This window comes from Solanum dulcamara, chromosome 1 (assembly GCF_947179165.1).
Source record: "Solanum dulcamara chromosome 1, daSolDulc1.2, whole genome shotgun sequence".
Taxonomy (NCBI): Eukaryota; Viridiplantae; Streptophyta; class Magnoliopsida; order Solanales; family Solanaceae; genus Solanum; species Solanum dulcamara.
The window spans coordinates 70,386,926-70,412,726 of record NC_077237.1 but is presented as its reverse complement, the minus strand read 5'-3'; the positions used below and the strand labels follow the sequence as shown (position 1 = coordinate 70,412,726).

The window sequence follows — 25,801 nt, the reverse complement described above, 5'->3', positions numbered from 1 at the left end:
ATTGTTGGTTTATAAAAGAGTTTGTTTTCAGTGCTTCTAAGTTAATCATTTGACTCATAAAGAGGTTCCATTTTGGTTGTCCAATTAATAATAAAAGTTATTTCAAAATCTCAAGACTCTATTGACCACGACACCCATCCTAAATTTTCTCGTCGAATGTAAAGATTTTGTTGTTTATTACTATGATTCACATTCTAGTTTGTGTGTTATTTTAATGTAGGATAAGCATGTCATTATGTATGCTTATAGGCTATTGAATATGTATGAGAAGAAATATATCATACGTGATTTGGATCTAGCAGATGTGGTGTTTGTTCTAAAATTTAAGAGACGTTATCTTTATGGTGTCTTTTATAAGGTATTCACTATTCACCATAGCCTTCAACAATGTGTTCACTCAGAGTTATCTCAATTTTAGATAGCAAAGATAGATGGAGTTACTCAAGGATTATTATTTGACCATGTTATATCATTTGGGAAAGTCCAATTGGTGGTTGATGCCCTAAGTAAGAAATTTAAGAGCAATGGGTTGCCTCACGTGTTTAGAGGCAGAGGTTCAGACTCTGGCTAATATTATTATGAGGCTTTAAGTGTTATAATCTAGTGGAGTGTTGGTGATGTTGCCCAAACTATATCCTTAAATGGGGTTAAAGTAGTTGATGTCAAAATATAGTACCCAGACAAGGTTGGAGTTTCCACAGAAAGCGTGGATACAAATCTTTATAATTTGCTATTGAAATTCAAATTAGTAACTACTATTGGAGATAGGAATTTAAATGAAGAATTATTAACTACTTTAAACTACTTAGATTTTAATCAAGAATAAGAGACGAACTAGAATTACAATATGAGACGAACTAGAATTACAGTTCTCACATATCGAAACTCAAATAGATAATTCACTATCATCTAATTCAAGTGCATTCATTGTACAAAACTGGCGAATCTATATGTCTCCTAAACCCTCTCGTCCCAATTAAAAGAATAACATCATAAGTCTTTGCCGGCACTTGATGTCAAACTTAATTTGTTCATTCATCAAATACCTCAGCTTAGCTATCCTATCTTTATCCCAAGCTATTATATGGATGTCGGTAACTCCAAATCCTGTTAATGATTCTTTTTCCTAATTTTAATCTTTTTTTTCAAGCAAGTCACAATATAAGCGAGTTCTTAATGTTTGCCATAAAAAAACAGTCTTTACAATAGAATCTTAATACACAATCATCAATCCTTCAAAAGAAGATTTAATGTAAATGATCTATTATCATCCTTACACTAAGTTTCATAATCCTAGTTATGAATTTAGCCACTCATAACTAGTTACAAATAATAACTAATATAATTTAAACTACTAGAGACCATGAATGTCAAAGAAAGTAAATAAAATCTTTGATCAATCTATCTCTAGCAAGAGAATCTTGTTCGTTTCACAATATCTAAGAAAGCAATAATTAAACCCTAAAAAGCTAAAAATAATGAATAGTATATGTTATGAGTAATTCCTAACCCTAAGAAGAATTTGTAATCCTTTAGAATAATGTGAAACCCTTAAACACCGTCTTACTGACATATTTAAATAGTAGGGTTGAAATGCTAATTTTGATTGAATTATATTTTGACTTGGTCAACATTAGTCCATCAAACAAGTGGGTCATGATGCAAGGTCTATCTCGAACTCCTACTTCCTTCTTCTTATGTCATAAGCTCATTGCAAGAATTATTGATCTCTGAATATCAATTTTGGAATATGTGCAGCACGGGGACCAACATATGAAAGTCCCCCTTGCACTCCGGACTCTATTTGTGTAGTCTCTTTGGGTGTATTTTAGTTCAAAATACTTTAATTTATGTTTCAATCCATATTTTGGGTATTTCCTTATTGTACTTGGTCTAAAATCAATGTAATCAAATCTATTAGCTCATAACGGCAAATATTCAATAAACATATGGATATTCATTAGATTGTACTTAAAACTTGTTGCTTACAAATCCGTCTTTCATAGACAATTTAATCATAATCAAGAATTTGCTCATTCAAACACACTCTATTAATTTCAAGACTTTTCATGCAAACATCGCAACTTATAGACTAAATCTTTATTGCATATATAGGTCCCAACATGATAAGATGCAACTACTATAGTCATTCAGTTAACAGTCCTAAAAAAGGGCATCCCGATGCACTAAAACTTCCGCTATGCGTAGGGTCCGGAGAAGGGCCCAACCACAAAGGTCAATTACCAGTTCTAATTATCAATTATTCTCACTATCAAAGAAATGCCCTTTTGCACTAAACATATGTAAAATCAAATAGGGCATGAGAAAATCAAGTTCTCTCACTCTCACAAAGAATATTTCAAATATTTCAAAATATAATAAATGGTTAGGGCCATAGTACCCTTATTTGAGTTTCTCTAGTACATTAAGTTAGAAAAAATACGAAATAGAGAAGTTTTAAAGCGGTTGTCTCTTGATAATTATGATGAGTTATGTTGTTTTATGTTTCATTAGAAGGTTAACTAGTGATCTAGGTCTTCGTAGAACACTCTAAGACTATATAAAGAGGTCAAAACAAGTGGTTGTGATGTTTGTCGCATATGTTTTTATGTATTGATGTCTTGTGATGAAAACGTGCATTATAAAATGAGGGTATGCTTTATTTTACACTAGCTATTTATTTAAGAGGGTGTTCAACGCAGTGAATATCGTAGTAAGTTGGCCATATCAAAGACGGACCAAGTACAAAGATTTGTCGTAGCAAAGTATGGGCCGCTGGTCTGTTGTAGTAGATAACGCGAGGCAGAATGTTCTTTAAGTCAATTATTTTAAATTCTTCCCTCATAATGTAGAATAATCGAACTACAAAATTCCATATGCAAATTTTCAAAGACTATGGCTACTTTCTCCCTTGAGATAAATCTTCTTCATCAATCTCTCCATCTAGTAATTCGATATTATCTTAGAATTGAGGAGAGAGAGATTAATGGTGAATTATGATTAGAATCCTGAAATTCATAAAATTTGTGGAAAAGCATTTGAGTTGAAGTAATTAGCATATTCTTTTACTCTAGGTTGATTAATTATGCTTCTTATGATGAAAATTGATGTTTTATTTATTATTTATGATGATTAGAGAGTATAGAAACCCTATTAAAGTGGGTCATTTAAGCATATGAACTACTTAAAGGGAGTTAATGGAGTTAAAACTCCATGAATGAGATTGATGTGATCATGGAAACCTTTTGTATGATGGAATAACATTTGAATAACTTATTAGACCTTGATAAAGGGTAGAATTATGTGACACCCAGCTTAAGATAAGAATCTCACATCACCAAAAACATAGGAGAGATATTGGGTATATAAGTAAGAAAACTTTACCCACTAGTGATAAGTTTTAAAGTTGTGCAGGCCTAGACCCAAAACGAATAATATCACTAGCATGATGAGACATTATAAATGGTATCAAAGCCATTCATGTATCAGCCTAGTCGATGTGGGTCAGAGTTCAACTAAGTTTAGACAAATATCAATAAGGTGGCACAAACCTCGATGCTAAGTCTAGGAAAATTCCATGCAATGGGGCAAATCTCAGCAAGGATGTTGAGTCCATACACCCCAACTTAAGATAAGAAGTCTCACATCGATAAAAACACTGAAGAAATGTTGGATATATAAGTAACCAGGTCTGACCAACTATTGGCGCATTTTAAAGTTGTGCTGGCCTAGGCCCAAAGCAGATAATATCACTAGAATTGGGCCATTACAATTAAGTAGCTTTAAAATACCCAAAACTTTTGTTTGAACAGAAGATGATTAAATACTCTTATATTTGTTGTCTTAGACTTTGAATATTCTGAGGCTGTGAGAAAAAGAAAGGCTCTTATGAATTAGCTCGAGGTATTCAAGTTTTTCGATTGAGATGATTATGGTTTACTTAGAAGCAGGCATTGATTAGTCCCATGTATGTGATTTAGGTGTATAAAACATGTTGATTTATCGTCAAACATAGTATGTGCTTTGTTATTGTTCAGTTAATGATGTTTTTATGAATAAGCATGTGAACTATTAAATTGTTTATTGTGACCTATGTTTATAATATGTACTTGTGATTTATTTTGTGTTTGTTGTGTTGTCCTGAGAGATACATTCACTATTATGATAATGAGTGACTCGAGTTTGATGTGAGCTTATGAACGAGTGGTTATGTATATTGCGTTGAATTAGATACTATGCCGATATGAGATATGGATCGGATATCATGTCGATGGACACCTAGGGTCCCTTGCAGGTCATAACTAGATTGACAAGGTTAAAGACTCTTTAACATGTATGTATAGATTAGTGATTTATTGAGCGAGTGTCATATGTGATTGATCAGATGCAGAGGCTATACAGTTGCACGTTAGTGTGGATAGGATTTTCATGATCTCTATGTGTTTTGCTTATATTTGGTAGAGTTTTTGGTAATGATTGTATTTGTTTGATGATTTATTTGTTCAGTGACAAACAACATTGATATTTAGAAATAAGTCCATATGGACATGACTGAGGATGAATCGTTGATTGTGAGATTTTTGTTGACTATTTGAAGTGAATCTCTCTTCTTGTTTTATGGCTTGTGAGTATATATTTGTCACTAATATTAGTCAGTCTATGATATTTATTAATAAATAGTCTTTGTACTAATACTACTCTAGCATTTTTTTAGTACAGACTGTGATGCAGAGACGTCTATGCGACTCCACATTTACCTTATTTACTTTCAAATCTGAGTGTGAGCTACTTTCGTTCAAGTTGCCATACAACTTTTGATGATAGATGTATTTCTTTCTAGACACTGATACATTTTATTTATTTTACTATTCTTCGATAGTTGATAGCTAGAGTTCTAGTATGATGACTATAGAATTCTGGGATATAATAATTTAGAACTTTCATATCTTTTATTTATTTCTATTTTAATATGGCTAGTGATTGAAATATAACACGTTTAACTTGGTCAGATTTATTTCGCCTACCGAAGATTAGTGTAGATGTTAGCCACGATTATTTGAATCGTGATACATACAAATATAATTATCTACTAGAAATGGACCTCTCTATTTGAAATTAAAATCTATGGACAATTGCTTATTGTGCCATCACAATCTTTAATGTTGTTTTATCTTTGTATATTTGGTTAATCATTATTTCCTTTTTATTAGTATCAGAAATAATCTCGCTCTTGACCACTTTGAATACATAGGTTGGCTCACCGACAACTGCAATCACCGGTGCTTATGTATCAAATGTATCTATTGTATAAATACCACAAATTTCAATCATTTCTCCTTGAAGCATTGTTCCACCGGATACAGTATATTCGTTATCCTTATCGAATACATTTATACATAATGGATACTTATCAAACTCCTTCGTTTCCTTATTTAATTAGACATACACTTTGTCACCCATCTCTTTGTGTATTTCAGATGTGCATCACTACCTTCAATCTGGTGTTTTAGTTTGATAAATTATCTCAAATCGATACCAAGTTGTTTGTAATTACCTCAACCAATTCCCTGTATGATGCATACTCCTTTAACATAATTGCTTTTATCGTGTATTCAACGTAACAATCTTTTTCATTCCATCTCCCTGAATATCTAATTAGAATAGTATTGCTTGTCATTGTTATATAATCTTGCAAAATTCAAAAAATACAGTGAATCAATTCTCTCTCAAAGTTCTGATTGAAACAAAAAATATAACGAAAAAGGATTGCATCACTAAAATAAATTTGTATGAATGTCGAACGAAAGTTAATAAGTCATGATAAAAAATATGACAACCAATGTCGATGCAAAGGTTAACAACAACAACAACAACAACAACCCAGTGAAATCCCACATCGTGGGGTCTGGGGAGGATAAAGTGTACGCAGACCTGACTCCTACCAATGTAGGACGGCTGTTTCCGAAAGACCCTCGGCTCAATAGAAGCATAGGAAAAAAGGTCAGACAAGAATATTAAAAGTAGAAAAGTAGAAAAGTAGATAACGGAAGAGTTCCAAACAATAGTATAATCAAAGCATCAAAAAACAGTAGATATCGTCAAATAATAGCATAAATACCATAAATAACATAAGATAACATAGCATACATAACATAAATAACCTAAATCAGAGTACAAGAAATCATAGTGCGTTAATACGCCTACGGATAAGGGGGAATAATGTCACTATGTACTAGCCTTCTACCCTGATATGTGTCCTGCACACCCTCCTATCTAAGGTCATGTCCTCGGTAAGGTTGAAAATTAATAATTATGATGAACATCGTCGGTAAATACAAAATTCAACCATGATCTCAATCAATTTAAGAATGTATTAGCATAATTCGAAGAGAAAAAACGTGTTTCATGAAATCCTAACAAACCTGTATGACTGTGGATGAAGAACAACTAGGCAATTCTATTTGATTTTCTGTTTTTGTATATGAAAATTCGTCTTTATATTTTGAATCTTCAGAATAAACGTTACAACACTAATATTTGAGAATCTCGTTTCAAACCGAAAGATTTGGATATTTTAGGAAGTGATGTTAGCTCAATTATCATATTTAAAAAGATTGTGTTGTGCAATTTACTGAATTTCAAATATTTGTTTTTGTATTTTTAGTCATATTCACTTAAAAAATATAATTGATACATATTATTTCAAACTCAAATTATAGCTACAAATCATAACTAATGAAATTGTATCTAAAGGGCCTAATAATAAAGGCATAATACATAAAAGTACCCTTTAACATGCCTAGGCATAATGCATAAAAATATCCTTTAACTTGGCCTCAATTGACATATTTTTCCTCCAACTTTAGATATGCATAAGTAGACACATAAATCTTATGTGTCATAATACACGTAGGACGCTTCTTACGTATGTAAGACTATAAATTGTCATGTAGGATGTGATGTAGGAGTGTGTGTCTTCATGTTCACTTATATACGAATTATGCATGATTAGGGGTGGGCATATATACCGAAAATCAAAATACCAGACCAAACCAAATTTTTTTGGTTTTTCGATTTTGATTTTTTGATTTTTGGTTCGATTTTCGATCCATATTTTGTATAAATTTATTTTTTCGATTCGATTTTTGGTAACACATTTTGTTGTATTTCGGTTCACCGAAATTAATACATACTATATGAAATTATTAATATGCATTAGATATTTAATTGTTAAATACTTTTTATAATTATTTTCTATTTTCCTTTTTCAATTTTCAGTTCATTTTTAATTTTCAGTCTCCTTAGCCTTCATCGACACTTCTCCAGTTCTGCAGTTCTCCTTAGCCTTCATCGATTTCAACCAGTGACTACCGACCAGTGACCAGCGACGGTCGAACTCGACCTGACGTGAGATGAGTCTGCTCTTCTGCTCCAGCTCGCCCGCTCCAGCGACGGTCCGCTCGTCTGCTTCAGATCTCCTCATTGGTATGTGGTGAAAAAATTGGTGTGAGTTGGCTCTTTTCATTTTTCAATTTTCATGGAGGAGTTGTGCAATAATTAACTGAACCGAATTGAATCAAATTATAAAAAATTGAACTGAATCGGTTCAGTTTTGTATTCGGTACAACAATTATACAAATTGAAAATCGAAATATAAAAACTAAAATCGAACTGAATAATCGAAGCTCATTCCTACGCACGATTAAAATTGGAGGACATAAATATTCATTAAGATCAAGTTAAAAGGGTATTTTGATATATTTTGCCAATAGTAAAATATTAGCTGTTTGTGTAGCAGCAGCCTAAACAGCCTAAACGGAGCAGAAACAAGTTGAAAGGGGCCGGGTTTTGTGGTCCAGTCCCAAACCTCTCCATCCTCTCCTACTGCACCAAGATTATCCTCCGCATCATATATCCCCCTTCATCACTTGAGAATTCTTCATTCGAAACCCTAAAATTATCTCATAAAATTGTTATCTTTGCCCTAATTAGCGATCCCCTGTTCCAATTGTTGATTCATAATCGATCTTGAAGTTGTTAATTCAAGATGGTGTTAGCACAATTAGGAGGGAGCATATCACGTGCTCTCCAGCAGATGAGCAATGCTACAATCATTGATGAGAAAGTTCTCAACGAATGTCTCAATGAAATCACCCGTGCCCTTCTTCAAGCTGATGTTCAGTTTAAGCTTGTCCGTGATATGACCACAAATATCAAGAAAATTGTCAATCTTGATGATCTTGCTGCTGGACATAACAAGCGTAGGATCATCCAACAGGTTGGTTGGTTCGTTTACTTTTAAGTTGAAGTTTTGCAAACCATTGTTGAATTTTTTTGCTTAGACCATGTTTCTAGTAATTTAAAACTCTTTGCTTATTTTGGATTCATTGTTCTAGCCAAAAAATGGAACCTTGCTTAATAAGTATATATACTAAATATTTGTTCTTACATGTTCAAACATGCTCCCAATTCCTCTAACACTCGAATGATCTACAAGTTAGACTTAAAACTTTGATGACAATAATGTTGTAAGTATGGAATGAAAGAACCATATTGCTTTCACCATTCAACTTGGAAGTAGAACAAATATTCAAAAGTTAATATGTATCAAGAATTAACATAAAAGTTAAAATTATTAAGATAGATACTCATTCACCTAGTGACCTCATCTTTCTTTGTCCAATGGCCGTTGCAAAATTCTGAAAAATCCGTGTAAGTTAAGTTGCTCACCAACTTAGCAGCACATTCATAGAATCTGTTTCACACTTCTGAATCTAGTAAGTCCTTCTCAAGGTTATCATACAAGAGTTTCGGGTTCAAGATTTTCTTAGTTGCATGCAAAGGTTGATGAAGTTGATTCGACTACCTACTATCAATAATCTGACTTTTTATATTTCTGCTTGTTGCCATTAAATGACTCCTTGATAGGCTCGTTGGTAAAGGTGGCTCTAAGGTGAAGCTAATAAAATGTTCGTTTTAGAACCCAAATTGTTGAGAGCCCAAAGGAAAAAAGAAAGAAAAGTTATCTAACTTTATCAGAAATATTTTAAAACTTTGAATTAAACAACTCAAATCTTCATAGTCAAAGAAAATTCTTATAACATCCAAGGTAATGTATTGCAAACACACGGCTAACATCTTATTAATTAGAATTAATGCTCAGTTATATAAATAATAATATTATTATGTGAGGTTTTGTATCATTTGAGAATACTACACTAATAACAATAAGTATGTTTTTTTTAAGGATAGTAACAATATTCTCTATATTCACAGGTATACTACATCCAAAGTATGTAGTTCCCCTCAAAAAGTCTTACAACCTAATCACACTGCCCCCTAACACCTCTATTTCTTACAAATAATCTAAAACATCCAAAATATCTTTTGCTTGGACTAAAATTTTCTGTTTACACCAAAAATAATATAATGCTAGACAATTCATCTTGAAATTCTGAACTCCATTCTACTTGTCTTCAAAGGCCCTCTGGTTTCTCTCTTTCCATACTGTCCACCATATGCATATGTATACTGGGACAATCTTCCATCTCTCCTCCTTTGTTGCTGCATTACCATCACTATTCCAATTGTTAAGGACTCCTCTGATGTTCCCTGACTTTACCCAATTTATTTTTCTCAAGCTGATGAACATCCTCCAAAGTTGTTATGTCCATTTGCAATGCAAGAAAAGATGGCTAATTGTCTCCACTTGTTCCCCACATAAGAAACATCTTGAACATAGTTGAAAATTCCTTTTTTTCTCAGATTGTCATGTGTCAGTACTGATTCCTTAGCCAGCAACCATATGAAGCAGTTTACTTTGTATGGAATCTTGGTCTTCCACATCATCTTCCATGGCCATTTTTCCTCCCTATGATTTGATGTATTCAGTTTTCTGTAAGCTGAGTTGACGGTGAAAGTACCTAACAATAAGTATGTTTAAGGGGATAATCTTATGTTCTAGGTGTTTTCTATGTGGAGAAGCATTAGAAACTGTTAACCATGTTTTGCTAAGCTGCAAATTTACTCAACAGTTATGGAGGATATTCTTGATTCTCAAAGGCATATCCTAGGAGAATTACTAAAGCTCTAAAAAGTTGGGAGGAGGTAGCTGTGCTAGCTAAACACAGAACTAGATGGAGAATTATCCCTGCTTCAATATAATGGGCAACCTGGAACAATATGGTGGGCAACCTGGAAAGAAAAGAATTCGAGGTGTTTTGAGAGCATAGAGAATAGCTTAGAAAGTTAAACTTAACTGCATTTTGTTGTTATATTTTTGGTATAATCAATTATACTCAAATGAAACTGTCTCTATAATTGATGTTTTAGACTCAATATAGATTTAAAACAGTGGAGTTTGGAGTTTATCTGTATATAAGGTTTAGTACTACCCATATACTGTTGTGATATAATATAAAGTTACCAAGTTCAAAAAAAAAATAAGTATGTAAAAATGAAAAAAAACAACTCTAAATTGTTATATTTTATGTGTATTTATATAGAAAGAAAATAGCCAAATGCCCTTCTAACCTATATTTGGATTTCTAACTACACACTTTAACTTCACAGGGGTCGTATCACCCCCCTAAACTATTTAAAACTAAAATTATTACCTCCTTATATGCTTATGTGGCAAAGTGACTGTATTTCATTCTCTCAGAGGGAGTGAAGACCAATAACAAATATAAAAAATTTATTTTAAATTTTTTTTTCACAAGTATATGTATTTTTATTTATTTTTCTTATTTGTTTCTATCTCATTTTTTGGTTTGTCTTCTCCTTCATAGCAACCTAATTGAATATCCATGGCAACCACCAAATTTCACTATCATTCACCATCTTGAAATCAGTGCTATCACTATGTTAATCTATACACCACAAATTGTAAAGAGCAATTCCACAATCAAGAACACTATGAACCCAAATCTTTCAAATCAAAAAGAAAATTTGAGCTCGAATAAACTTAATATAGTGACACCCAACTTATTCTTCAATAAACTCTCAATACTAGAAAAAATTTCGATCCTATATTCAGTATCCAACAAATCCACGAAATTTTTTCTAATCACTTGTAACTGTTGTAAATTAATTTCTCTCAAGTTTGAAGCTCAAGCTCCATCAATGGAGTTTTACAGATCTTATTTCAAGTTTTAGGCAACCAATTTAGAAGAGAAACTTAATTTCAGCTCCAAATAATATTTCTCAATGGATTTTAATAATTGATGATTTCTCTGAAAATCTGAAAATACAGCCATGTTCTTCATTCTCCTTCTTTGAAAATTTGATGCAAAACCAAAAAGAGGAAAGAATAAACTATTGACATAAGATTTGTAAAGCTCCATAGAAATTTTCAAAGATCCAAGATCTGTCAATGGTTTATTATTTTCTATTTTTGGTTTTGCAAAGTTTGAAGCTCAATACTTTAACCTTCGAGTTTTGAAATAATAAACCCAAAAGAGGAAAGAATAATAAATAAATAAATAATTAATAAGATTTCCATGTGTCAAACGCGTGAGTTTCACCGGTCAGCATAGCTGTGGTTGTGACTTTTTAAGGGTGTAATATTTTCAGTTTTAAATAGTTTAGGGGGGGGGGGGTGATAGGACCCCCGTGAAGTTAAAGTGTGTAGTTGGAAATCCGAATATAGGTTAAGGGGCCATTTGGCTATTCTCTTTATATATACTTAAAACTTCTTAATAAAATTTTGTTTTACATTATATTGAGACGGTCTTGCTCGTTAGATTTATTTATAGTGTGGTTTCTATTGTGCATCTCTAAATGAAATACGTTAATAAAAGGATCACCCATTTAAGAACATGAACAACATTATTCTACCTTCCTTATTGTTTGCAACTTCTTTCTCTCCAGCTTCCTTGGCAAAGTTGTTCGCAATTCACATGTTCTGAGTATTTTGGGAAAAAACTAATTTCATTATAATTATCAATCTATCAATGAGATAAGAGGTTTGTGATAAGATATGGAATACAAACAAACTTTATATATTCAAAATATAACTAAAACACCAAGATTCACAGTAGAATAATGTTGTTAAAGAAAATTATACAGTAAAAAAATATAAAAGAGACATACCAAATGCAAATACTTTAAGAAAAAAAAAATTGTAGGATTGACTCCAGATGATTGATAGCAAATTTGTCATATAAAATGAAGAGTGGAAGAAAAGATAAAGAGCAATATTTGCTTTAAAAGCAAAATAATCTGTACTAACATTGAATCCAACTTATATTATTAGTTGTTTTAGAAATAGATTGAGAATAATTGATCAACTTCAGTCATATTTCATAATCAATGCTTTCTCATTGAGATGCGAAAAAGATATATAAACCAGAAGCTCAGCAGATTAATAACGAAGTTGTTTTTAATATTAGCAATGGAGATATGACTTGTAGAATGTACTAATTGTAAAATTTAAGCTTACGAGGAATACAAATTTTAAGGTTTATGGATTCAAACTTTAAAATTTTCAGCCTTGAACATATTCTATTCTTAAAGTTATAGGTTCATATATACTATTTATTGCAATTTCAGTGCATGCTCAAACATAAATTTATGCTCCGCAAATTATTGATAACCAATGAATTTTGTACTTTAAAGTTCCATCCACCCCTGCTTGTTTAGCATATATGATACTCTTTCAAATGCAACCCCAGTACATTACTTCAAACAAAATTTACAGTAGATTTATAAAAGTTTAAAGTGCTCTAATGATGCATGAAGTTCATCATCTGACAATCTTCAAGACTAGGTAAAGAAATCCCATGTTTATTCTAGTGAAGAAAGAAAGAATAAAGCTGAACAAGAAATAAGAGAAAAAAGGGAAAAAAAGCTGAAGAAAAAATGGTCTCAATAGCTTGGACTTGAAGAATAAAGAATGGGAAAAAAATAACTGCCAGCAAATACCCACTCACTTGCTTTTTACAACCCTGTCATATTCTTTTATTGACCTAAGAAAAATTTCTTCTCATTTATAGGCGGTGTTTAATGAGCTCTGCAAAATATTGGATCCTGGGAAGCCTTCTTTTACACCGAAAAAAGGGAAGCCCAGTGTTGTCATGTTTGTTGGTCTGCAAGGTGCGTTGATTAGTGATACAACTTTGTACTCTATATTTATATCATATGATACCTTAGCAAGTTGGTGACTATCACTTAACTATGGCACTTTCAAAGTGGCTATAAGAATTTGACTGAATACATATGTTGAATCCCCTTCCATTTTGCTCTTTCTTCTTTTTCTCTGTTTAAAATGGATACCCTTATTTATTCATAATTTATTGTAGGGTCTGGAAAAACGACAACATGTACAAAGTATGCGTATTACCACCAGAAAAAAGGTTGGAAACCAGCTTTAGTGTGTGCTGATACATTTAGAGCTGGTGCTTTCGATCAATTGAAGCAGAATGCCACAAAAGCCAAGATACCCTTTTATGGGAGGTATCTCCTCTTCTCAATCTATTAGTGTTACCGTCTCTTTGCATTCTTAGAAGCTTGAGAGGCTACAATCTGCTGATCATGAATGTTCCCCGTCGTAGTTTCTGAAGACATTCTATATACTGGCTAGTTATTTCAATTGATAAACAATGTCATAGGTATAGGGATCACATATTTTCAAGTTAATTTATATAAAGAATTGGAGGACAAAGTGTGAGCTGCATTTTTTCTTTGCCAAGACTTGTCAAAGAGATTACTTATATTAAAAAGAAAACTTTTCAAAAAGATATTAAAGTCAATAGCTGTCAGCTGACCGACAATCAGTATGCAATGTGTAAAAAAAATGAAATAGTTCCTTCTAATTTGGCTTAGGGTTGCATATTTATTCTGATTCAATTTTTATTTTCAATTTTGGACAGAAGTCCCTAAGCTACCTTTTTTTTTGTGTCTGTGTATGGGTGGGCGAGGGTGGGGGATCTTTAAGCTAGTTTGCTCAAGAGCTGTCACCAGTGAGAAACCAGTGATTTCTCTCTCTCTCTCTCTCTCTCTCTCTCTCTCTCTCTCTTGAAATGGAAATGGACATTTTTTAGAACTCGTTTTTCCGAATTGCTTCAACTCTAGTGAAAAAAGAAAAAGAATATCCTCATCTGTTTCTGAATGGATTGAGTAGTCTTCTATTAGTAATTAATCATTTAGGTTATGTTGAACTGCATTTCTGTTCTAAGCAAAACTATAGATAATGTTGTATTTTGATTTAATGAATGTTTTTGCAACAGCTACACTGAGTCAGACCCTGTGAAAATAGCAGTTGATGGTGTTGAAACATTTAAGAAGGAAAATTGTGATCTAATAATTGTTGATACCAGTGGGCGCCACAAACAAGAAGCTGCTCTTTTTGAAGAGATGCGACAAGTTGCTGAAGCAACGGTATGTTTTACTATGCTCCAGGTGTATGGTTAGCTTGAATAAGAAATGCTAATCTTCCTATTTGGTTTTCTAGAAACCAGATCTTGTGATATTTGTTATGGATAGTAGTATTGGTCAAGCTGCCTTTGATCAAGCTCAAGCATTTAAGCAAAGTGTTGCAGTTGGAGCTGTAATTGTTACTAAGATGGATGGCCATGCAAAAGGAGGTGGTGCCCTCAGTGCGTAAGTTTCCTTGTTGCTGTTGTACCACTTTTTCTTTATAACCGTGGTATCCGGGCCAGGATGCGCACACCTCCACTAATTCCACTGGATACCTGCCACCTCCCTCTAGCAACCTGCTGATGTAGCATTTATAAAGTATCCCTTCTATTGATAATGAGCACTCTTGTGCAGCTAAATTAAATATGCCTTCGAGCACGTTTGGGCAACTTCAAGGATCAAAATATTTGACATGTCAGTTGCAGTCATTTAATTTAACTAGTTCTTTTGTTAGGTAACATTTCTTTCTATAACCTCGTTCAGGTACATAATCCCTCATCTGAGCTATAGAACATGTTCCTGTTGAATATTATTATCCTTTTACGCATAAAAAAAGAAGAAGATTATTATTCTTTATCTGACAAGTTTGATAAGTGGATCCATACAAGTAATGCAATTTGTATGGACAAAAATTAGATGCAGGTTAAGGGTTGAAATTTCAAGGTTTCGAATTGGTTCCGACAGCACTAAAGCCACAACTTCTACGGTTTTCTGTCTAGGATATATACATTTTTTCTTAATCCTTGATTAACCCACAAATTCTACTTCCTTGTCTTGATATGTCCATCATTTGCTACCAAGCACTTCTTTTTCATATTTTGGATTTTTAAATTGGATATAGTTTATCCAAATAGTTTTATGCAATGAAATTTATAACCTAATTTTGTGAGTGAACAAGTTATATTTATATGATACTCTTCTGTGCAGAGTTGCTGCAACAAAAAGTCCCGTCATTTTTATCGGAACTGGTGAACACATGGACGAATTTGAAGTTTTCGATGTTAAACCATTTGTCAGCCGTCTTTTAGGTTTGCATCTCTTTTGTCTTTCCTCCCTCTGCTTGGATACATTTTTATCTCTCTACTGCAATTTGTCCCCACCCCCCCTCCCCAAACAATCTCTGCTTATTTGGGGTACTAGATGTTACTGATGTCTATTGTCCTATTGTGTCACTCTCCACTAGGCATGGGTGACTGGTCTGGGTTCATGGACAAGATACATGAAGTTGTTCCGATGGATCAACAGCCTGAGCTTCTTCAGAAGCTATCGGAAGGACATTTTACCTTGAGGATAATGTATGAGCAATTTCAAAACATACTTAAAATGGGTCCCATTGGCCAGGTTTGCTACTTGCTTTAAATTTTCTGTTTTCTGAAAACTCTATTTTTCGGCAGTTTTTGCCTTTTTGATGTCAACTTCCTTAACATTTGAGTTGGAAAAGTTTCATCAGTATCCAATTCATTTGGAAAGAAGCAATTTAAATCTAGTCTACTGCGGCGCTTGTGCCATTATATATATTACAACAACAACAACAACAACCCAGTGAAATCCCACATCGTGGGGTCTGGGGAGGGTAGAGTGTACGCAGACCTGACTCCTACCAATGTAGGACAGCTGTTTCCGAAAGACCCTCGGCTCAATAAAAGTATAGAACAAGGTTAGACAAGAATATTAGAGTAAATAAGTAGATAACGAAAACGGTCCAAACAATAGTATAATCAAAACACAAAAAACAGTAGATATTATTATTGGATAATAACATAAATACCATAAATAACATACAGCAGAGTACCAGAAATCATAGTGCGTTAATACGCCTATGAATAAGGGAGAATAAAACCACTATGAACTAGCCTTCTACCCTAATGTGTGTCCTCCACACCCTCCTATCTAGGGTCATGTCCTCGGTAAGTCGTAAATGCGCCATGTCCTGTCTGATCACCTCTCCCCAATATTTCTTCGGCCTACCCCTACCTCTTCTGAAACCATCCATGGCCAGCCTCTCACATCTCCGCACTGGTGCCTCTGGGACTCTCCTCTTCACATGTCCAAACCATCTCAGTCGCGTTTCCCGCATCTTGTCTTCCACCGAGGCCACTCCTACCTTTTCTCGAATAGCCTCATTTCTAATCCTGTCACTCCTGGTATGCCCACACATCCATCTCAACATTCTCATCTCGGCAACCTTCATCTTTTGCACGTGGGAGACCTTAACTGGCCAACACTCTGCCCCATATAACATAGCTGGTCTAACGACCACTTTGTAGAACTTGCCATTATATATATTATGTTCATAATTGTGAAGAACACTGCATAGATGAAGAAACCAATCTCCATAGCTACAATCCATAAGGACGAAAGAGAAGAAGAATAAAAGTAATTGGGGAAAATTGATTGATTCATTTCCATTGTATGTTTGCAAGTATTTATACACTAAGAAAGCAGAATATCTAATCACTAAGTAACTACCCTACAGCTAGCAGTGAGCTGACTTCTAACTAACAGAATAACTAACCAATAACAACTTGAATGATAACTAACTAACAACTAATATCAATAATTAACTAGTCTAATCTTAATACCCCCCCCCCCCCCCCTCAAGTTGTAGGTGTGGAGAACACTGACAACTTGTGTAGTGAAGCAGAGTTCTTGATCCCAGCCAGAGTCTTTGTCAAAATGTCTGCCAGTTGATTGTCAGTGCCTATGTGGTGTAGTGAAATGAGGCAAGCTTGTAGTAAATTCCTTACAAAATGACAGTCAACTTCAATATGCTTAGTTCTCTCATGAAATACAGGATTTCTAGCAATGTGGAGAGCTGATTAACTATCAAAATATACATCAATAGGAGTTGATAAGGGCACTGTGAGCTCTTCAAGTAATCTACTGAGCCAAACTAGTTCACCTGCATCTTTTCGCAAGGCCCTGTACTCTGCCTCAGCTGAAGATGGGGATATGGTTTCTTGTTGTTTCTTTGACTTCCAACTGAGTGGACTATTGCCTAGTAGTACAATATACCCACTTACTGACTTTCTAGAGTCAGGGAAAGCAGCCCAATCAGTGTCGCAGTAAGCTCTAACATTGTAAGATTGGTCATGTGACATGAATATGCCTAAGGTGGGATCTGTCTTAAGATATCTTAAGAGATGGAATGCTGCCTTCAAGTGTGGTTCTCTGGGGTCTTGCATGAACTGACTAAGATACTGCACACTATAGGATATATCCATCCTAGTATTAGTTAGAAAGTTTAGTTTCCCAATAAGTTTTCTATAGAATACTGGATCTGGCAGTGGAGTGCCTTCTTTGGCATGAAGCTTGACTTCAGGATCTAGGGGAGAAGTGTAGCTGCTCAAGTTTGAGATATTGTAGGCCTTCAGTAGTTCAAGAACAAATTTTCTCTGTGAAATGATCAGTCCATCTTCTTTGTACAACTCTTCCATCCCAAGAAAGTAATGCAACCTTCCCAAATCTTTAATTTTGAATTTGTCATGGAGGAAGGTTTTGAGTTCTATCTCAGATACACTTGTGCCAGTCAGGATAACATCATCTACATATACTGCTACAAAAATGGTGGAAGTTGTAGTTTTCTTGTGGAAGAGAGAGTAGTCATTCAATGAGTGACTGTAACCTTTAGAGTATAGGGCTTCAGCTAGTTTGGCATACCATTGTCTGCTGGCTTGTTTCAACCCATACAGAGATTTATTTAGCTTGCACACCATCCCTGGTTTATTCACCACTAAGCCTGGAGGCACTTCCATGTAAACCTCCTCATGTAACTCACCATGGAGGAATGCATTATTCACATCAAGCTGATAAATGTTTCATCCTTTCTTCACTGCTGTGGCCAATAAAGCTCTCAAAGTAGTCATCTTAATCACTGGTGAGAAGGTTTCTGTGTAATCAATCCCAGCTTGTTGAGTGTATCCCTTTACTACCAGTCTGGCTTTGAATCATTCAATGGTTCCATCAGCCTTGTGTTTCACCTTATATACCCATTTGCATCCTATGGCCTTCTTCCCACTAGGCAGTTCCACCAGGTCCCAAGTATGGTTTGCATGTAATGCTTCAAATTCTTGTGTCATCGCTAGTTGCCAAGCAGGGTTCATAGCAGCTTTCCCATATGAAGATGGTTCAATGTCACTACTGATGTTTCTGACAAGTGCTTGACTCTCTTGTTCTAGAAGTTCAGGTGGTATATGTTGGTGTTTTGAAAAGGCTGCATTGAGGGAAATGTTTTCAGTTCTTAATTGGGTGGATGGTTTGACTATGGCCTTGGGTAAAATGTAGTCATGTAAGTATGTAGGTAACTTGTGTGATCTAGAAGATCTGCTTGGTGCTGCAATAGACTCACTTCTATGAGGGACAGAAGGAGATGTTTGGACATTAACTGGTTGAGTGGTAGGTTGTAAGTCAATAGTGTGGCCAGGTGAGTTGTCAACTGGGGTGTTACTTGCATCAATTACATCATTCTCAATATGTGGTATAGTATGTGGTCCAAATTCAGTATCAACAGTATCTATAAAAGGAACAGAATGTAGGACAGATGGGAAGGATGACACATTAGGAACAACAACAAAAGGGAAAATATTTTCTTTGAATACTACATCTCTAGAAATGTGTACTTTCCTTGTGGCCGGACTGAGGACCTTGTATCCCTTTGATCCAAAAGGATATCCTATGAAGATATGTGGTGTGGTTCTAGCTTGGAATTTGTCTCTTTGACATTTTGGAATGGTTGGTTAGCATAAGCGTCCAAAGGATCTCATGTGAGAGTAGGATGGCTTGGAGTTGTATAACAATTCATGTGGACATTTTCCCTTGATATGAGAGGTAGGGAGTCTATTGATGATATATGTGGCACATAACGCACACTCACCCCAGTACATTAGAGGTAGTTTGGATTGGAAAAGAAGAGCTCTAGCAGTTTCTAACAAGTATTTGTGTTTTCTTTCCACCACACCATTTTGTTGTGGTGTGTAGGGGCAGGTTTTTTCATGGATGATTCCTTTTGCTTTTAAGAAAGATGATATTTCTGTGTTAATGAACTCAAGTCCATTATCTGTTCTTATGGATTTAACATTGGTATCAAACTGGTTTTCAACCATGGATATGAAGGTTTTGATGGCTGTTAAGGTGTTACTTTTGCAGGTTAATAGCTGAGTCCATGTACTCCTGCTATAGTCATCAACAAGGGTGATGATATATCTGTAATTATCATGTGTTGATGTATGGTAGGGGCCCCAAAGATCAATATGCAGTAGCTGAAATATTTTGGTGGAGGTGTTGGTGCTGTGGGGAAATGACAATCTTTCTTGCCTTGCCATTGGACATATGCTGCATAAAAAGGGTTGTTTAATGGGAAAGTTTTCAGGTATGGATCTAATTTCCCTCATCTTCACAAAGGGTACATGTCCAAGTCTGTTGTGCCACAATACATTCACGTCACAAGCAAGAGACATAAGAGAAAAAGGAATATGAGGTTCATCTATTTTTCTTGAAACAGAATTTTGTACAATGGATTTATGTGAGCACTTATTCTTGCTAACAGTGTTATCTATAGTGGAATGTTGGTTACATTGTGCTCTATGGTTACATGAGAAAACAGGAAAAGACTTAGGTTCATGAGTAGAGACATTGGAACTTGAAAAAGAAGCAGGAACACTTGATGCAACACAAGTAAAAGCAGCACACTTGAAATGGTTGTTGGTCTTCAGACACTTGGAACAAAGAAAGTAGAGTTCATCTCTAGCTTCACCAATCTCCAGAGGCCTCTTCATTGAAGGGGCCTGCATAATGCATGAAGTTTCAGTGAAAGATACAACACTTTTAGGAATGGACTTAGAAAGACAATGAATAGACACAAGGTTGTACTTAAAAGAGGGCACATACAGTACTTGATATAAGACAATGTTTGATGCAAGTATCACATTACCAATTTGAGTGATTTTCACCTTATAACCATTTGGTAGGGTGATCAATAAGGGGTAAGGAAGATAAATGATGTCAGTTAGGGATTTCATATTAAAAGTCATATGATTAGAGGCTCCTGAGTCTAGCTCAATCTTGTTTTCGAAACATCTGCAGGGCTGGTTACCAAAGTCAATAGAGGAAGTACAAACTATCATACCTGCAAAGTTCATATTACCATTGACATGATCCATTGTGTTGGCTTTATCTCCATGATTCTCAATTTGAAAGTGCTGCAGCAGATTCACAAATTGCTCATATTGTTCTCTGGTTAATTTGGGACTATGATCATCTTTCATACCCCCATGTCTTGAGCCCCTGTTGACATCACATTGGATGAGAAGCCATGTGCATCAGCCATAAGGCCTTTGCCTTTGTTGAATCTGAAATTTTGATTATTGTTGCGATATTCATTCTGAAAATTCTGATTATTGTTGTTTGAATGTTGATAATTGTTGTAAGAGTTCTGATGGTTTGTCTGTGGGTATCCATGGAGTTTGTAGCATTTATCTTTGGTGTGTCCTGGTTTCTTATAGTAGTCACACACCACACGAGCCCTGTTCCCATTGTAAGTAGTGGTCTGAGAGTAGTTGGTTCTAAAATTGCTGTTCCCTGCAGAAGAAGATTAATGTTGTCGAGGCTGTCTGGAGGTGCTTGCTCCTCCTGAACCATTCACATTAAACGAAACTGACTCCATGATCATTTTTCGTGAGTTACTTGCATTAAGAGATGTTGACTCCATGAACAACTGATTGTTAGGTTTGATTTCTCGCTGTTTTTCATCTTGCACCAACAATGAAAAGGTTTGTGCCAGTGATGGCAACGGATTCATCATGAGAATATTTCCTCGAACTACAGTATATACCTCATTCAATCCCATAAGGAACTGAACTAGTCCCCTATCTTGTTCTACCTTGAAGATGCTCTATTTAGCTCCACAGCTGCAGTTACAACTACATTGAGTCTTGACATGTAGAGTGCTTAATTCTTCCCACAATTTCTTCATTCTAGTGTAATAGGTTGTGATGTCCAATGTGCCTTGTGATAATTCATTTATCTCCCTTTGGACCTGATAGATTTTGGCTCCATTTTTTTTGTCCATATCGATCTTCCAACTCCTTCCACGGTTCAAATGAATCAGTCACATACTCCACGCTATCTGCAATCTCTTTGGCAAGTGAATTTAGAATCCATGATGTCAATATATTATCACACCTTTCCCATTGCCGATATTGTGGTGTCCTACATTCTCCATTAATGAAACCTAACTTGTTCTTAACAGTAATCGAAGTAACCGAAGTGATCGAAACAAGTAATCGAAGCTTCAATTTGAAAAACCATCTCTGAATTTTGGTGAAGGAAAAGGAAAACACAGTGCGTATGAACGGAAAAGAAAAAATAGTAGATACCAATTAATTTGAGCTGTGCTCTGATACCATGTGAAGAACACTGCATAGATGAAGAAACCAATCTCCATAGCTACAATCCTTAAGGAATCCATAAGGACGAGAGAGAAGAACAATAAAAGTAATTGGGGAAAATTGATTGATTCATTCCCATTGCATGTGTGCAAGTATTTATACACTAAGAAAGCAAAATATCTAATCACTAACTAACTACCCTACAACTGGCAGTGAGCTGGCTTCTAATTAACAGAATAACTAACTAATAACAACTTGAATGATAACTAACTAACAACTAATATCAATAATTAACTAGTCTAATCTTAATAATAATTCTTGCAGTATATATTTCTTAGGTTTGTTTGTTAATTTATTCTTCTCCCACAAGTGAATATGGCGAGGGTATGATGTACGGAGACCACCCTTACCTTTGTGGGTAGGAAGATTGTTTTCGATAGACTCGCGGCTCAATAGAGAAGTTATCGCGGCAGGGTTGCAAGAAAATATGACAGCAAAATAACCCGTTATCACACCTACACCTCCTTACTAGCGCATTCGGGCATCTTCTCTTCATATGTCCAAATCATATTAGCCTCTTTTCCTCATCTTGTCTGTCATAGAGACCAATCCTTTACCCCATATAACTTCATTCCTAATCATATCTCTCCTAGTATGTCCGCACATTCATATGAGTGTCCTCATCTTCGCTACGTTTATCTTCTGAGCGTAGGTGTTTTTGACTGACCAACACTCTGTCTCATGCAAAAATGTTGGTCTAACCATAACTCTGTAGAACTTACCTTTAAGCCTTGGCGACACATTTTTATCACCCATTTCCCGAGATGCGATTCTCCATTTCACCCTCTCCGCACCAATATGATGTGTGACGTCATCATCAATCTCCCTGACTCCTCAGATTATGGACCTAAGATACTTGAAGCTTCCTCTCTTTGGTACAATTTGCGCATAAACCATAAATATTTTGATAAAATAACTTAGAGCAAGCTCACGATAATTTGCTAGTTTCTTTAATACAACTGGAAGGAATTTGTCAACCCTAAATCTTTTGCTCAACCAACCCCCGCCCTTTTCAGTCTTTGGCTCTCTCTCTCTCTCTCTCTCTCCTCTCTCTCTCTTTCTCTCTCCCCCTCATTCATAGCTGCATGCTTCATTCCCCTGCTAGAAGTTGACTTGGTATCAAATTACACGTTGATGTTTCTATATGGTGTAGGTCTTCTCCATGCTTCCAGGATTCAGTGCAGAGTTGATGCCAAAAGGTCGTGAAAATGAAAGCCAGGCAAAAATCAAACGATACATGACAATGATGGATTCAATGACTAATGAAGGCAAGTGATCTAATTCTATAGTTTCCGTGCATTAATTGGTTTTAGAATTTAGTTTTTGATGTTTCGATTTGAAATTCTAATACAATTGCAGAATTGGATAGTTCCAACCCAAAGCTTATGACCGACTCCCGAATTATGCGGATAGCTAGGGGGTCTGGCCACCAAGTGCATGAGGTGATGGGAATGATGGAAGAATACAAACGACTGGCCAAGATATGGAGTAAGATGAAGGGTCTTAAGATTCCAAAGAAGGGAGAGATGAGTGCCTTGTCTCGAAACATGAATGCACAACACATGAGCAAAGTCTTGCCTCCCCAGATGTTGAAACAAATAGGCGGCATGGGTGGTTTGCAGAACTTGATGAAGCAAATGGGTTCTGCTAAGGACATGATGGGTGGTATGGGTGGTATGTTTGGTGGTGGGGACAAGTAACATGAAAGCGCAATTATGCTGGCAAATCTCTTCTTCCTTTTTTTTTTTCAACTGGTAAAGAGCATCTTAACCCCAGAGTTTCCTCTTTCCCTTTGTATTATTGGTCATAGATTTTGGAATTTTAGGAAGTAGATCATGTCAATAGAAGAATTTGCTATGATTCCTGTAGCTTCATGATTTTCTTCTTGTACTTTTGTACCGGGATGTTTCATAAGCAGAAATTGTTGAGTATAGCATTAGAACTGTCGATCTTTGAAGAGTACCACCAAATGGTAAATGTGGAATGGTTGTGATCCTTTCACCTTTAACGAAATCTCCCTTGCAAGATGCGAATCAGATTAGTTGGTCTAGTGACCTTCATGGTTAACATAGAAAATTAAAAACAGTTTACACATAATGTGCCTCTTTCAGTTGAGCATATATATATATATATAAGAAATTGACTTGTTACATACCGTCTTCATGACTAAATTAAAGAATGAACAAGCGCAAACTTCTCTTGCGGAAAGACCCCATTACATAATAAAAGGGGAAATTACGCTCTATGTATATTGGGAAAAAGTGTGTACATTATATACTTTGTGTGTGTTATTCGGTTTAACCCATATTTATGTATAAATACCTTTCATTCACTTTTATACAAAGTTTATATATTATGCATAATGCTTTTCTCCGGGTATAATGTTGCATGTTATTGTATAATTTTGAAAATGTCCCTTGATAAAATAAGAAGTCTATACAAACACCTATATGGAAAAATGACAAGACCCTTTTTATTTTAAAAAAAAAACAAAGATCCCTGTTTTTAAAATACAATATACATAAAAGGGCCTAAAATACCATCGAATTATTGAAAATTGTACAAAACTATTCTCTGTACATCCATCTTTGGGTCCAATATAAACAACTTTTCAAACGGCCACTTATTAAACAAATTTAATTAATTTCTAAAATACGCAGCGATAATCTATTGGTCACATGTTGAATAATCTAAATTAATTTACAAATTCACCCATGTTGGTCACATGTTGAATGATGAGACAGGTTTTTACAACAGTATGATATTCAAGAATAAGCAAGATCTAGCTATTGCACTGATAATTGCTTGCGTGAAGAAAGATTTTAGATTTAAAAAGGTGATAAATTCGCGTTTGGTGTATTGTGTCAAATGTGTACATCCGAGTGTAAGTGGTGGCTAAGAGCTGTAAAGCTTAAAAGTTCTGAAAGATTTTACATCAAAAAGTATGAAAAGTTTTACACAGGGTTCTCAACATCGTACGAGCAACAATCCACACGCCACAATAAAAGTCATTGGTGCATATTTCAAAGATAAGTTTTTCGAGGGTAAAGGTCCGTCTACAATAGATATGAAGACTTCAATCCGTGTGGAATTGGGCTGCAAAGTCAGTTATTGGAAAGTTTGAAAGAGAAGTGAGATTGCAAAGTATTTGATAAGGGGAACATGTGAGCATGAATATGCAGTCCTTGATGCATATCGTTATATGCTTCGCACTCTAAATTCGAAAACTAAGACAACATTAAAGCTTGATGAAAATGGTAAGTTTCAATATTTTTTTGTTGCAATAGGAGCTTGGATTCTTGGTTTTAGGCATATGAGAAAGATCATAGTTGTGGATGAAATATTTTTAAAAGGCAAGTACAATGGAGTGTTGTTATCTGTTGTTGTACAAGATGTCGAAAATCATATTTTTTCAGTGGCTTTTTGTGTAGTAGATTTTGAGTGTGAAGCCTCCTATCAATACTCTTTTGAGCAAATGAGCAGCTTCGTAGATAATACTCCTGAATTGTGCATAATTTCTGATCGACATCCAAGCTTTAAAAAAATAATTTTAATTGTTTACCCTTCGGCTCATTATGGTTGTTGCATGTGGCACCTCAGAGAAAATATCCGAAAAGACTGTCACAATGGGAGAATCATCCACCACTTTTATAAAGCAGTACAAGCATATAACGAAGATGAGTTCAATGATCCCTTCAATCAAATCAAAGATATGGTTCTAGAGGCCGCCGCACATCTTGAACATGTTGGATTTCACAGATGGAGTAGGGCATTTTTTTCAGGAAACAGGTATACTTTATTATCATTGTTTTAATATATTTGTAGAGCTTGACATATTCAAGGTGCAGTAGTTTGCAGCAACAGTTGCATCTGTTGCAACAACTGATTGAGTTGTTTATTTTTACAGATTTAACATTATGAAATCAAACATTGTTGAG

General features: G+C 35.0%; 1 protein-coding gene across 1 annotated transcript; it reads left to right on the top strand.

Annotated features, from left to right (window-relative positions):
- The first annotated feature begins 7,785 nt into the window (after positions 1 to 7,785).
- Positions 7,786 to 23,801, top strand: LOC129895974 (signal recognition particle subunit SRP54 2). Its single transcript, XM_055971811.1, has 9 exons — positions 7,786 to 8,278; positions 12,996 to 13,095; positions 13,302 to 13,455; positions 14,229 to 14,379; positions 14,453 to 14,601; positions 15,346 to 15,446; positions 15,602 to 15,759; positions 23,017 to 23,131; positions 23,223 to 23,801. Exons 1-9 carry the CDS (start codon positions 8,048 to 8,050, stop codon positions 23,561 to 23,563), a joined length of 1,500 nt encoding a protein of 499 aa, XP_055827786.1. The 5' UTR covers positions 7,786 to 8,047; the 3' UTR covers positions 23,564 to 23,801.
- Positions 23,802 to 25,801: the final 2,000 nt, after the last annotated feature.